This window comes from Platalea leucorodia, assembly GCF_965183815.1.
Source record: "Platalea leucorodia genome assembly, chromosome: 1".
NCBI classification, from domain to species: Eukaryota; Metazoa; Chordata; class Aves; order Pelecaniformes; family Threskiornithidae; genus Platalea; species Platalea leucorodia.
In genome coordinates, this window is record NC_138823.1 from 162,400,244 (window position 1) to 162,416,324 (window position 16,081).

The 16,081-nt window shown below is 43.0% G+C and overlaps 1 protein-coding gene across 1 annotated transcript in view; it reads right to left on the reverse strand.

Annotated features, from left to right (window-relative positions):
• Positions 1-16,081, reverse strand: part of SCN5A (sodium voltage-gated channel alpha subunit 5) — a gene marked incomplete at both ends in the record, with an annotated part of 173,222 nt that overhangs the window by 63,178 nt on the left and 93,963 nt on the right. Inside the window, 1 exon segment of the mRNA XM_082325486.1 lies at positions 6,892-7,362. Coding sequence (XP_082181612.1) covers positions 6,892-7,362 — 471 coding nt within the window.

The window sequence follows — 16,081 nt, forward strand, 5'->3', positions numbered from 1 at the left end:
TCAAAGGTATTTCATCCAGTTGCACTAAAAGAGAACGTGTCCCACAGACTGGAACTGAAAACAGATGGAGTATAAATACTGTTTGAAAGGGCATTATGCTTCCTGACAATAAAGTATATTTCCTACAGTAAAAGGCTGAAATTAATGTACCCTGTCAAATAAACACATGACTTCATGGTATCTCTGATTTATAGATGTTGGAATTATTAGGAGCATAACACACTGTCACAAACAATTTTATAACAAAATCTACGCACTGGCATTTTTATGGTAATTTTCAATAATTTCAGCTACACTTATGTCAACCTGGAATAATTCTATTGACTTTTACAGAATCACTTTGGGTGCAGGAGCAGGTCTGTAATGAACAGAAACTGTACAGTGAAATTTCCACCGTATACAAAGGAAACAGATGTGGGTCCAGATGCAGATGATGAACTCTCTGTTACCTGAGACATTTCATTCTTTTCTCTGTCTTACAAATGCTGTATCATAGCTAAAATAAACTTACAGGCTCTGTGCAGAAATTATTTGTTGAAGTCTTTGACTCAGTGTTATGAGAAAGCTAAACCATGATGATCCTAATGGTCCTCTCTGACCTCAAAATTACGAATCTCTTACTGGTAGAAACATGTAAAAAAAAGCTATCAGAAATAGTTTCACCTTGTCAAATGAAATAAAATGAGTCAGTAATTCTGAAATAAATACGGAGAAGAAGAGAATAAAAGCTTGGGGGTTTGATCTAGTTCAGAGCAATAGAGAAACTGCGCTGTTGAAGAGAGACTGGTGGCAGCCGGCTCTGTCATTGACACGTACAGAGGCAGTTACTCATCTAAAGTCTGGAAAACTGGTTTTCCTGGCAGATGTGTTTGGTGGAGCCCAGAAAAGGGTATACACGAGGGGAGAACTGCCATTGAGAAAAAAATACGAATATGACTGAAAAAGCAAGGCATGGTCTGGAGCAACGAATGCTCGCCCTGTGTGCAAAATCCAGGCAATGCACACCCCTCGGGTCCTCTGTGAAGACCCAGACCAAACTTCTTGAAAATCACAGCAGAGGTGCTGCTCCGCCTTGAAGGGGTCTAGGAAGAGTACAGAGAAGTGCAGCTGTGCAGGCGGGAAACTGGGAAACCCTGAGAGGCAACGAAAGACACTGTCCCCTTCCCACAGGGAATATTGCCTGCCAGGTCACGGGAAGGTGAGCCCTAGCAGGCACAGCAACAACTCTCTGCTATTTAAGGATTTCCACAGCCAGGGGTAAGCCTCAGGCAAGAGGATGGGCCAGCTCTCCACCGGCTTTGCAGTCTCAGGATGGCACGTGGTGGGAGCTGGGACCTGGCTGCCGTGCACGGAAAGGCAGCACTCCCGCGGCGTGCGTGCCTGGTGTCAAGGAAGGGGTAAGAAGCTGCAAAGCGCTCTGTCCCAGCAGCAGGCAGCCAGCACTTTCCATATGACCCAATTAGCCACTCCCTTGGAACAAATCAATAATGGCATTTTCTGAAGACAAGCAGGCAAGTGCTGCTGGCTCGACACTGTGTTGCATGCGAAAATACAAAGGTCTTATCTCTGAGGAAAGCAGCGTCCGTGCCTGGCTCTGTCACTGCAGAGGGGGTGAATGTGAGATGTGGCCAAGAGCCACTAGCCCCCACAGCGTGGATTTTCTTCTCAGTGGCATGCTATAGCCAGATCAAGTTGAGGGCAGGAGTTTGAGTAAAGCAGGACATGAAGTAATTAAATTTAAGAAGGGGGAGAAAGCAATAACAGCCTTGCTGGGCTGACTCAAAAAACAAGGAAGGGGTAAACCCATTTTCTAAGGATGTACTAATGTACAGTCTGCTGCCTGCATGAACTTATTAATGCAGAAAAGGATCCAGATACAATGCAGAAAGACCTGGGCGTTGTTGAGGCCTGGGGTGATAGAAACAAGAGAGTTCAATGGTGTAAGTGCAGGACACCGTACTTTGGAGACTGATTGAGGACACCCAGCGTTACTCATCTGGAACCTCTTTTTAGTCTATCGTGAGATTCCTCTGAACCACAAAGTGATGCCACTGAAAAAGGCACACACCTTTCTGGGCTACAGCTGTGGGCACCTTGAAGGTTAAGAAATACTACTGCAGGAATTTTGAAGATTTAAGCTTTGGACTTATACGTCTAATGTAAATGGTACGGATCCCTCTGATGTACAAAACTTTCAGTGTAGTTAAATAGCAGGTAAGTTCTGCTAGGATCCTCTGTGTCAGGCGGACTGGACTGTGCACACTGAATTGTTCCATCACCTTACTGTCCCCATAATCTGGTTCTTACTCCTTCAGGAGACTGAAAGTTGATGTTGCATATGAAAAGATGGACTTTATAAGCAATTACAAGATACTCTATGAAGGTTCAAGAAAATAATTTCCACATTTTAATCATTTAGGAAGCCAAAATAAGAATCCAAAAGAACCTTGAGAAGATGCAACCAACATGTTGCTGTTGTTGCTTCTGAGCTTTTGGGAGCTGTTTTGCTGCTAGGACAGGCCATATTTAAATTATACATCTCAAAGACAGAGGAAAAATGGAAGACAGTTTTAATGTAGTAGAAGGTTAATTGGACACCATGTCCGAAGTATGACCGGATGGATGATATTTTTGTTGTGATTATTCTTGTTCTTATTATAAAGTTAAACTTCTCATCAAATCCTGAAGAAATCTTGTGGACTGACAAGGAGAGACTTCCCCAGCACTATAAGCAGAGCAAGGAAGGGGGTTAGGTAAAGCCCTTAGCGAAAATGTTGCAGTCACTGGCATCAACGCACATATCACACAATAAAGATGAATTAATTAAGTTCGAGGTGGACTTTTCTCAGCCTCATTCCTCTTCTGCCAGCTTTTTGCACCTGTGCTGACTTTTATCGTTCAGCTTTTCTTTCTGATCCTTTCACCATATGTGTCGGCTACAGGCATGTGTCTCGTGGCTCTCTGAGCTGGCAGAGTCTCTCACTTGCATCTCAGTAATCAAAGGAGATTTAGAAGCTATCAGGTGGTCTCACTCCTTCGAAACCCTCTCAGTGACAGTGCCACAAATTGGTAGCTTTCAGGAAGACGGCTGCTGCCAGTCTAAGCTTTGATAATAAAAATGGTAGCTGAAATTTAAACTTAGACATTTCTGTTACTCAGAGGAAAATGTGCAGTCACAGAAGGGTTTCTCATCATCTGAAATTTCAGACTGCTGTGTGTAACACTGTGGGGCCCATTTCTCATAGCCACAATGGCTCACTTTAGAGTAGTTTTGTGACTTTCCGGTATTGGTACAGGAGCTGTAAGCTGAGCTAGTCATCAACCTAAAATACCCCATTGGTATCAACAACTTTGTGGTTCTGCTTGAGACCAGCCTCCCTTTAGCCTCTCCATCATGACGGATGGGTCTGGACTGATATGAGCACACGATGAACAGAATATGGTCCAGGATCTTCAACTGACAGAGAAAGCGTAAAGGATGTGTAAGGATTGTGTAGATTTACCTAGCCATGCGCTTGAGAGGCATGGATACATATACTCCCTGTTTATGCATCTCTTTTTGCCTCTTCTCCCATGCTACCGCACCAAAATCTACATGCGTGAGGAGGAAGGCAGGTTCTGGCAACGTTGCCAAAGGGCTGCTAAATTCCAGGTCAGCCAACAACTTTAAAGTGAAGCAGGGTACATTGTCTTCTCCTGAAAAGTAAATATACATACACATTCTCTTTGTACATGCTAAAATATGTAAATATGTAAAAATATGGATTATAATTAGGAGAAAGTTAGAATAGATTTGAATGTTTAGCGTACCCTTGGTAGTTCTTTTCTCGTTTCTGTATGATGCCCTCCACACAAAAAGATACTTCACCGTAATTGTGCCCTTTCAGTGCAATCATGTAAATTTTGCTCTTGTTCATGTTGTTCTTTGCAAGCTCTGCCATGGTTATTGTGGCCATCATGGAGGGAAGGAGGTGAGGACCCCCATGGAGTTGGGGCTCACGGGATTAAAGCTTCTGGGAGTGAGTGGGGAAGTTTATTCCCCAGAGTCCCACAGGGCTGCCCTTGATACAAAGGTTAGCAAGCTATAATGCTCACAACTCTATATCCAGGGAACTGGGATTTCATACTGACCTCCAGGTGCAATAATATCTTCTGCAGTAACCTACATGCTAATCAAGAGAGTTTTTTGTGGGTCCAGAGATAATACATCTTTGGAATGGGCACCATTAAAAATGACAGATCTTTGAATTCTTTGGGATCTGCTTTCTCATGGCTCTGCTCCTTATGGAGACATTTACAGCTGTGCAAATTTACTAGGGTTTTGCAGGAAAACAATTGCAAAGGTCATTACACAATTATAATTTCTGCTCTTGAGCTTCTTCCTATTTCTGTTTATTTATTATGCCAATGTATTTTGAGTCTTTGAGTTGGAACCCCCTCGCATGCACGCATTTTCCTCTCTAGAAATTTGATAAAATTGTTGGCTGGATATATGAACTCATTTCTTGTTTGGACCTTTTCAGCAGTAGACCCCTCAGGCCTGTGGACAAAGGTTGAAAACCATTGATCAGGGTTATGCACAGGGGAATGGCAGTGACCTGCAGCAGCTGTTTGTCAAAGCCTGGAAAACACTAGTGACAAAGCTAATTAATACATTTCTCAACTCCATGCCTTCTATTTAATGCACATGGTAGCAGAGAACTATATTATTTCACTGCAATCCAAACAGGTTGTGGTAATGTGACAATGTTACTCTAATGTTTATTGAAAATGTCATTAAAAGATACACTGTGAAAACAGTATTTTGATTTGCTTCTCCTACTGGGTTTTGTTTCCTCCTATTTTTTTTCACCCTGAATCCTTGATGTTTATATTACATATAATAATGTTTCAATATTGTTGAAACAATTTGAAGAAGTTTTCTTAATATTTTCAGATCAACTTTTATTCATCATTTTCTGTTTCACTAAAATGCCTATTTTTCTACATCAGTTCTCTCCCTCATGACTCTAATAGATCTCACTAAAGGTCTAATTCCACATTTACCTGCTGTACAGCATAAAATGGACAGCTACCTGTTCCGTCTACTAATATACACACCAGCACCTACATGGAAACATTGTGCAGCTAAATAGAAATCCACATTTTAAGGTACAGTAAGATGTAAAAATCACAAACCCTCCATGCTCTTTGCTGCAGTTTAGTTTGCAGTTGTGAACATTGCTATTTATCTTGAGGAAGGTGGAATGCAGCGATGCACCATACACACGTGTGCACGCACACACACATACACACACACAGGTGCGCACGCTTCCAGACCTCATGGACACTTACGTGCAAAGTTTCAACAAAGTTTTGCTTTGCACTGTGAAGGAAAAATCTGTGAGTTTTTAAGATTGTGACCCTCTGTCAGCCGCAGCAGAAAGGTGTGGATATCTTTAAAGGTCAAAAAGAAAAAAAAAACCAAAACAAAACTAAACCGAAACTCCAGAATGAAACACATTTATACACTATTAAATACATTTATACTAGTCAGTATTTGCAGATCAGCTAATACTAAGAAACCCAGTTACTATATTCCTATTTCACTTTTCAAGTGTACTCTGCTTGTAGGTTTAACTAATACAATGCTGGGAATAGAAAAGTACTTCAAAGAAAAAAATAGATGTTATCCATGCTACCCACACTGATCCACAGGCCATTTCAATACAAGTATTCCTTAAAGAAGATACAAAAACGTCCCTAAAAGTGTTTACCAAAAATTTCAGAGTTCTTTTTTGTTACCTAGGCGCCTATTTGGACGGTAGGGCTTGATGATAAAGTTTTCTGACCCCTTGCCCTTCAGCTCCCCAAGGGGATGGTCAATGTGTAAGACTTGCTGCTGAGCAGATGCATTCACACTGTAAAGATTTCCTCAATGAAACAAGAGAAATTAACATTTAGCAGCCAATTTGTGCCCACCTCCTGACACAGAGTCCTTCCTTGGGGCTTTTTTAGGACGGCCCTTCTATAAGGACAGCTTTGCTTCACAGTTTTCTTCCCCTCAACCGAGACATTGGGGATCCCTCCCGACAGCTGGATCTGAAAGAGGAGCTTTGATCCAGTGCCTGCTGAACTCCGCGGGTCTCAGCTGGCGTCAGAGGATGCTGGATCAAGGCTGGAGGGTCTGGGAAACATTAACTAGACATGGTATGTGGAGCCCAGAGATAAAGCTGGTAGAAAGGGGAGAGGGGAAGAAGGAGAGAAAGAAAAGTGTTCCCGTGAAGATTTTTCTTCTCCATTTTACACCAACACTTCGAACCACACAGAATTATTCAGCCTTTACTACTGTGTGCTCCGGGGAATACAAAAATCTGCCATGTCACACCAAAGAACAGGCAAATCACTATTTTTCCTGTCTGAATACATACAATTACATATCTTTCTTTCTCTGGTGCCTTGTCATATCAGCCTCTGCCTCGTTGTATTTTTAAGAGAACTACCTGGCCCTCGATTCTTGCTGCACAAATCAAACCAGGCCGTTGCCCATTTTTGCACACTGAGAAAATCCCCTGTTGTAGTCAGAGGACCTAAGATTTGTTCTGTAACGTTCCCATGATTCAGCTGAAAGGAAAAAAAAAAAACAGTCTGCTGTGTGAGAAAGGGTTTAATTGCTCTGGTTAGAAGAATTAATCTAGACAAGCACAAAGGATACAAAGAAAGGGAATGCCTCTTGTTGGAGACTGAATTTTGCTCTTGGATATGCACCTGTAACTTCTTCTGAAGTTAACAACATATCAAAGGCAGGATTAGGCCATAGGACATTCGCATCACGAGCCATGGATCCAGAGCAAGGGTGGGAATGAAGGCCCTCTTAATAAGCTACAACAAGCAAATATTTTAGTTGCCTACCTGCTCCATTTCTGTAAAGGTGCTCTGCTCCTCATCTTCCTCCTCGATATCCGACTCTCCCACAGCAATAGGAACACAAATGGACAGGTCAGGATTGGTCATAAAATCATCATTGTCTGTAATTCCTAGGTGTTTCTCCCCATTTTTATTCATCCCATCCTCAGCGTGGTTCTCTTTGTGATTCTCCATGTCTTTGCCAAGCTCAGTGGTTGTATGACTGTTCACACAATTGTTAAGGGCACCTGTATTCTGGGCAGCAAGCTTCATCATTGCCTTCTTTTCAGCTGTTGTCTTGGGGTGCCGGAGGACATTGCAGCAAAAATCCCACGTCGTGTGTTTCACATACTGAAGACCCCTGTTGATCCGAGCAAAAGCAAGCTGCAGGTTGTTCATCTCCCCATCCTCGTCTGGTGCCGAGAGGTTGTCAGCACTGAAAGAGCTTAGCAGCAAGGCAAGGAACAGGTTGAGCACCTGAAACCAATAAAGTTAAAAGGCAATCAATGATTAATTGTGGAGGACAAATGTTTGGTCTTGGAAGCAGAAGGGTCTGAATCTCATCTAATCTGTGCCACCCTAACACCACCAGTGTTCATGGAACTACCTCTAATTATAGGTGATTTCAGTAGGAAAAGGAGTGCAGACATTTCCAAACACTTTAATATCAGGTGCAGAAGTTCAGCATGGACAATAACACACCCTGACATTCCATTTCCCCCTTCAATACTCCAAGACACAAAAAAGAAAAGGCAAAGCTCAGAAACAGAATATGGGTTAAAATTTTCATTGGAAGCTACATAGTGTAAATATTTTCATAAGTGGTGGTATAATGAATTTCCTGTAATTGCCAGTATTGCATCTTGGAGAAAATCACTAATTGCAACACTTATAGACATCCAGAAAGGTACTGCTTACATGTAGAAAAAGACTATAGGAAGAATGTTTTCAGGACCTTTTTGATTTTTATCCAGTGTGAATAGTTATTTATATTTCATAGTCTACAATGATATACATATGCATGGCACTTAAACCAAATAGTATATTCAGAAACATTTCTAAACATTCACATGTATTTTCACAGATAGTCTTGATTTAAGTATCCTCTGGGCCATGAAGAAAATCTATTGTGACTGTGAATAAACACCTAAGAGGTCGTAGAGTTTCAAAACCTTTTTCCTCCTGGTGAAAACAAGTCATCACACTCAGAATTAATATGCCTAAATCTGAGCAGGGCTCACCCCCAAAGCAGGCTTGGGACTGGAAATGCTGCTACTAGTCAGGAAAAACTCTTTGAAGATTTTCGCAGGCATCTGGGAAGATCCAAACTGAACTGGAGACCATAAGTTGGCTTCCTCTTGTTCCTGCAACTGCAGAACTGTCTACCTTTGCTGGTAGTGCACTGCAAGGCTAGACACAACTACACATTTGGGTGACATATTTGATGAGTTAAACCTCTTTTTACCTTCTAGTTTGTTTTGGTTTTTTTTTTTTCCCCCCCAATTATGCAATTATATCCCATAAATAAAAACAGTTTCTTCTAGAAGGGTATTCCCAGTAATACATCTTGCAGGCTGATCACCAGCTGCTGTGTATGGAACATTACACCTGCTTGTGGTCCGTGAAAGAATGAATTACAGCTTTTGTGCCAGATCGACAAGGGCAAGAAGCTCACGCTGGAGGTAGATGCCCGAGATGACGGGAATGGGGCAAAGGTGACTCAAACTAATATGAGCTAAAATATATTCACCCAAAATAAACCAGGACCAAATTGCCTGGTGTCAACTCATCTGCTGCCTGTACAAGGTGGGTGGGTGCCAGCTCTGTGCCACTGCAAGGGAGAGATCAGTGCTGCAGCACTTCTGCCGTTTTAGCAATAAAACGGACTTTGTGAAGATATTTTCTCTGTGATCTTTTAATGCCACCAGAAATACTTGTAAGTCCCCTGGCTTCTGTCTTTCTGATAGTATTTTAAATTGAAAAAGTCTACTAGACCAAAATAAACAGTATAAACAGTACTGGGTCTTACTAAAGAGCCACAAGCTTTTGCTATCATCCCCCCACCCTGTTCCCCCTTCTTTCAAATATTCAGAATATATGAGCTGGAATTTTGAAAACTAGCCTGCTCTTAATCACTCTGGTGATACTGCATTTGAAGTGTCCTGTCAGTACTGTTTTGTAAAGTATTCTTTGCAATCACTGTGATTATAAATGAAAGCAGCCGGTAGCACAGCAGATGCCCATGTCCATTATGAACTGCTGAATAAACTATTGCAGCACTGAGCACTACCCTGCTCTAAAGTAAAGTGAGATTAAAGCTAATTGTTTCTTAGCTGGTCCATCATACTGGAGCGTCACTGACAGCTTGTGTGGGTCTCCCCTTAACCACTGTGGCGGTCTGGTATGAATCAATCTTTCATTACATATCCCACTCGGAGGTATTGCAAGTGATGTTGTCTGATAGGCAGTTAAAAACCAGAGTACTGGATATACTGCCAAGCAGGTGGGAGTCCATCAGCAAAGGAGTCACTGGCAGGACCACTTCAGCCATTTTCAACCAAATTCGATAGAGGGATGCGGTCTCAGAGATAACCACATTGCTACAAGCATCCTGAAAATAAGCCCCATTTCAGTCAAAAGAGGTTCATCATGCAGACAACAGAGCCTGATCAAACACAGGTGACCATGTTAGGGCTGCATGGAGCTGCCAATACGTAGTCATCTAGTGCCAACGGACCCTAGCATGTCCAAGTCATCCTGAGGCAACTGGCCAACACGACACACTATTATGAGAGATCTGTGTCTAGTTGGAGGCCAGGATGGATACCTTACAGTATCCCCAGTGGCGTTAGGCAAAACTGAGTCAAGCCCTAGGCTGACTGCAGCGGTAGCTCAGATGTCTTCTCCATACATGAATACCTCCATGTAGGCACCCAAATTTTGTTATCTGAAGCTCAATTGCATCCTATACATCATTAATTCTGCTGTTCACAGAATAACTTTTTTGAAATGCCTTGTTTTACTTTTCTGTATTTATTTCATCTGTCAAACTACAGTTACATAAGTTTATCCACATACACCTGCAGGTGTATATAATAGGTGGCAATGTTTTTAGTGTTGTTATTTACCATGTATTATTAAGGCAATGTTGTTTGCTTCCCAGAAATGCAGCTGACATTTTGCACAAAGAGCTATTTGCACTTCATGCTTTTAGCCAAAAATAAATCTCAAATATCATTCCCTCCTTCCTTTATGAGCAGGTAACCTCAGAGGTGTGTTGCTGGGCGTTCAAATAGAGTGAACTGCTGTATAAGCACTTTATGTTTACTTATTCCCCCCATTTCACTGTACACTGCATTTTCCAGAAAAAAATGTATGCTCAACCCATGACACACCACATTTCCTGTAAAAGGTTACTAATAATATCCAGTCCTCCTGGTTGCTAAAGCAATGCTTTCAGTTTAAGTAAAAGCAAACTAAAGACTAATTCAGTTTTCAAAAGCAATGGCAGATTTGTGTGTCCGTATGGATCCCCTTAAAAAGAAATCTGCTTTCTAGTGACACCAAGCAGCCAGTCTCTGGAAGCAGGTCACTTTTTTTTGGTCTTTGAGGCTAGGAATCAAATGACAGATGCACTCAAAGAAACCCCAACTCCTTTAGCATAATGATGTTAAGCGTTTACCCTAATGACAATGCAGCATGCTGTCATACGCTTTCTCACTTTTGATGCCTTTCCAAAGCTAGTGACCCTGGTTATGCCATTATAAGGCACAAAGGATCAGATTCATCCAACTTAATGTCAGGTGCTTCCCTGAGGTGCTTAAGCTGGAGGAGTTTTCCTGGGATGTCTGTAGATGATGGACACAGTCTAGCATCCCAGGAGATGCTGAAGAGCCGAACCATCTGTGGCGATGCCTATTGAAGCTTAGGCTAGCTTGGGTTTAGTATCTCACAGCTGGATTAAAGTTAGGGTACTTACCAATGCAGACCAAATAACTAACACAGAATCATAGAATCATAGAATATTTCAAGTTGGAAGGGACCCATAAGGATCATTGAGTCCTGCTCCCTGCTCCTTGTAGGACTACCTAAAACTAAATCATATGACTAAAGAGCGTCGTCCATGACTTGTCAAACCCAGCCAGGTGTCCCGAAAGTCCTTCTTGGTGTCAGTCTGGTACTCCATGCTCCAGGCCAGTGGTGGCCAACTTTTATAACCAGGCAACCTTCACCAGGTGAGAGGAGAGCACAGGACGCTTCAGCCCCATCCTGACCAGAGTTGCAGCACCCAGGTAGCAAACCTGGCATTGCACAAAGTGGTGCACTAATTCTGCGGTCACAGCAAGTGAAGAGCATAGAGACGTGAAGCCGTGAAGCTAATTCCTAGCTCCCCAGCCATGGGGAGAAAGCAGGCTGCTGGAAAGACCCCTCCTTCCCATGGAGCCCTGGGCAGGGGCTGCTGGTGGAGGCTGGGAGCGACATATACTGCCATGGTGGGCTGCAGTCTGAACGCCTCAGGTCCACCACCTCCTCTTGTTTTGCCCATCACAGTACAAAAACAGACAGTGTAATTTCAGATGACACCTTCTGATCAAACCCTCTTCGAAAACATCTGTCTGCAGACTCTGTTGCTGAAGTTAAAATACTTTTGGAGCAAAAGCATGTGACTGCTCCCTCATTTCCCTTCCATTCTTGTATTTACCTTGATTTGGCAAAAATGGAGGGATCTAAATCTTTATGTATTTAACCTCCACCTGTCATTCAGTCAAACAGTGTCCAGTCCCTGCAATCCTCCTGCACTCCTGTGAATTGATTCAGCAATGCGTTCGCTGCCCTGCACTCTCACAGGGGTCATGCACTGTGCTGAATATAGGCTGGAAATCCACTGGAAAATCTAAGGCCATTTCGTAGCAGATTGAAAATAATTCTGTATTTCATTTAGCTAGGAGTGAGAATCATGTTGCACCTGCGCAAGTTCAAAGGCAGGGTTAAGCCATATCCAAAGTCAGGTCCTCAGCTACTGGTCTTGTTTGATTGCGGAGGATCTAATATGAGTTCACCCATGTGGCTTTTCCTGTAGAGGAATCTGTCTTGACTGCACACTGCCAACAAAACAAGGGAGTTTGATTTTCAAACCCCTGATCTTTTCCTGTTCATGAAGTTTAATGAACTTCTTATTGAGCAGCAACTAAGGCCAGATGTTCTCACCTGCCTGGACCACAGAGGACAAATACTAGTCGGCTGGAGTCAGAGGTAGGATCACCTTTTCAGGCAGGAGGTTCATAAAGCAGAGCAGTTCAGGAGCTGCTCTCATGAGCACTTGTTTGCTTGTAAACCCACGAGACCCTTCGAACAACTGAAGACATTCAGACTGTAGATGTGTACTGTCATCTCCACTGCAGGAGATGTAGGCTAGGAAGGACAGTTGAGGGCACCTGTGAGAGACCTGCATCACCTGAGGGTGCTTCCCTATGGAAGAGAAATCTCCTAGGAGCCAGATAAGGATTTTTTTTTTTTTTTTATAACAACAGGGTCCAGAGCAGAAAACATGCCCCATCAGTGAATTCTGTCATGCAAAAAAAGAAAGCAGTTAAAACAAATTGTATCCCTGTGGCAGCACATTGTCACTGCTGTCATTCAGCTGCATAGAAAAGCCCAGGCAGAGCACCATGGTGAGGTACCTGCCAGGGTCATCAGCTACTCATCTAATACTTGTTTTATGGGTAAAACAGAACCCATACACCTCAACCTATTGAAACTCTACTTCTCCAGCAGTGCCTGTTGGACACAGACAAGCAAGAAGCTCTTCAGGCACCATCTGACCAGTGGAAGAAACTGATTTTCTTCCTTCCTGTTTGTTTTCTGATGGCAGTGGACATCTGCACTGTTCTTTGGCTAGCACAGATGGGAAAGATGCAGTTTTCTCTTTGGAGACCTTGATGACTTCCAGCAAGCCTAATACAATATGAACCAATTATTTTATTTTGTTTGCTGTAGCAAAATCCATGAAGCTGAAAAGAAAAACTGTTCATAAAGGGGCTTTCACTGCATCAAGGAAGTGTGAGATCTAAGTTTAAGCCAGAGACCTGCAGTAACAGGTCATCTAGTCCATCTCTCTGCTACTGGAGGATTATTTCTTTCCTTGGAAGTGTATTTTCCAATCCTTTGTACATTTTCATCCCAGGGCAAAGTTTACCAAGAGAGAGTACTCCTGCAAAAAGCAATTTACATGATCATTTATTTTCTATATTCCCTTTTCTATTACTTCAGCTATTTGTGCTTGGATAAGAAGCTTATATCCTCCCAGTCCAATTTCTCTTTATCTTGTAGTCAATCTCATAATCCCATTCTCGTGATATCTTAGTTTCTTGCTGTCAAAATGATCACGATACCACAAGTATGGCATGCGATCCTTGTGGCGAGGGGCAGGTGGGAGAGAATACAGGTTGGAGCAGGATTGATCTTCATGTTTCTTGCCCAAGATCTGCTAGGAAAACTCATGGAAATGGGGATATGGATTTCCTGCCTTGTAGCCATACAACTTCCCAAGTGGACTGTGTTTGATCCTACAAAGCAGGCTAGCAATTGCAGATGAGAGGTTTGTGGGGCACTATATCACCTGTTTCCTGCAACAGGATTTTTTTCTTATTTCACCAAATGGATTAACATGGAGTTGATAACTAGTTTATCTATTTAAATATAAACAATAATATAAATAAATATAATAATATAAAAAGAAGATTCATAAAAACAATATGCCAAATTTGGCCTGTTTCCCATGTGAGATTCCTAAACTACTTTATGATGGTAATGAGAGCGGATGTTCTCCACAGGAAAGAAAAATGGAAGTAATATGGTAGGAATAATTCTCTGATATGCAAATACAAAAGTGATTTCATAGGAATGATTTCCAATTGCCCAAAGAAAGAAGAGAACAAGGCCTGATTTTTCCCCTAGCCTCACAGCTACCATGTGCATTTCCCCTGCCAATGCAGAACAGCGCTCGCAGACAGTGTGCTTGAAAAGCGCAGCCTTGGGGCACGGCTGGCACTCACGCTCTCTTTAGGGGAGTCGAAGGCATCTAGGGTTCCCTTTGTAGACAGGCTAGATACAATCCATATGGTCAGAGGAGCCTGAGCCCAATGTGTCCCATCCTAAAACTGATGGCTGCACCAGGTGAGGTCAAACAAAGGAGTAAAAATGCCTTTTTTGTTGTTGACTGTGAAGAATAGGTAGGGTGGCTGATATAGCTGTAGCTATCTGCACAGTAGACTCTAGAAACTGGGCGTGATGAATGTCGTCCCCATTCCATTAGCGTTTTTGTGGTATTTACCATAAGGCTAAGAGTTTTGTTGACTGTTCTCCACTTTGGGTATTGACATTGTATTTCCCCGCAGTTTCGGTGGTCTCTTGTGCAGCCGGTTGTCTTTAAGCAGTACAAGGCAGAGAAGTGATGCTGGGTGGCAGCTGTGCTCGCCCATGTTTAACGGTGTGTGCATGGGTGGGGGGAACGGTCACCCTATTTCTCACTTCCGAGTTTAAAGGGGTATGTATAATTAATGGGACAGATTGCTCGGTGCTGTTCTCACCACTTTACATCGGAGTAAATCTCCTTGAGTAATGGAAGGGTAGATTAAGCCCATTAATTACACTTCACAGCACCTTTGTGTCACATAGGAGTTTTTTGAGGTCATTTTAAGCTGCCATTCATCCCTCCCTGCTTTCAGTGGAGCTATGAAGCTGCCCTAGCACCAGGGTACGTCAGACCTGGCATGGGTACATCCTGTCGGGAGGAGGAGGCAGGCAAAGGGCACCACATCGACACTGCTCTTGCTGCCAGTCTGACACGCTGGACCACACGATGAAAACGCCTCTTTTCAGAGAGGGAGGCAGAACTGGGAGGGGAGGCTAGAGCTTCCCCAGCTCCCGTCTAGCAAGGACCAGCCACTAGCCTCTGCCTCTCCTCTCCCCCAGCCAGCCTCCGCAGCAGCCTGAAAGCAGGCTGAACGAGGGGACCTATGTCCTTGTCACCCTGAAACTCAGATCTGAGGTAACCCATGACACTTCTTACCACAACCTGGTGGATCCCTCATGTTGCCAAGCCTTTTTCATTTGTTCTCCACCTATGTGGGTATAAATGTGCACACAAACTGTACCACTCCAAGTGCTGGTCAAGAACTACTGAATTGAATTTAGATTTTTTTTTTTTTTATTTTAACCGATGACTTTCAGTGTTTTTTGAGAGTAAGTAAGTCCCTTAGAAGTATCAGAAGACGAGTCTCTGGAAACCAAGTGCTTCCTGATCTGAAAACCTTATTCTTCAAGTCCAATTTGAGAGAGGAGGGTGGGATGGGGAGTGGAGGCAGATATATTCTTTCCACTACTAAAGCCACAGCATAAAAGCAAACATGTTCTCACAGGTTTTTCATCAGATATCAAAACAACAGTAATTCACCAGCAAAGCAAGAGCTGCTGTGGACTTCTCAAACCACTGTCTAGACGGATAACCAGTGCTATTGGACAAGTCCAGTTGCAAACGTCTCCCAGCAAGACAGCTGTGTTCGTGATATTAAAGGCTCAACATACCCCAAAAGCATTAGGAAGACTACAGACAGTTTACTGAATACAAACCAAAAGATAATTATCTTTGTGCTCAGTCAACAAAAGTGTTTAGCTGTCATGGTGATGAGGATGTCAAGACAATTAGAGAGCAAGACAGACTGCACAGGCATGGACTGACTGTACACACTGAGATACTTTGCCATTGCTGCTCCCAGCAAGGAGTGATGATAGGTGAGAAACACCTGTATTATCCCTGAAATATTTTCACTACTTGTATGCAAACACCACCTCATCAGCTGCTCTACCAATTATTATACAATGACTAGACACAAGAAAAAAACCCTAATTTTGGAAGTTTAAGCTCTGTGGTTTTTACCCAGAGACCACATCAGCCCTAACCCTGAATAGCTGGGCTCACATGGAGGACACTGCCTGGTCAAGGCAGAGTGGGATCCCTGGAGTCATTCCTTTAAAATTCAGATCCTACACCTCCCTGGAGAGGGGGACGCCCAGCCATGACCAAAGACTGTGCTAAGATTTGCACTCAGTCATCTACAGGCCACCATGTCCCTTGGGCAGTCAGGACTGGAGACCAAGAGAAAGAGGTAATTCCCATTCACACATGGCAGAAAAC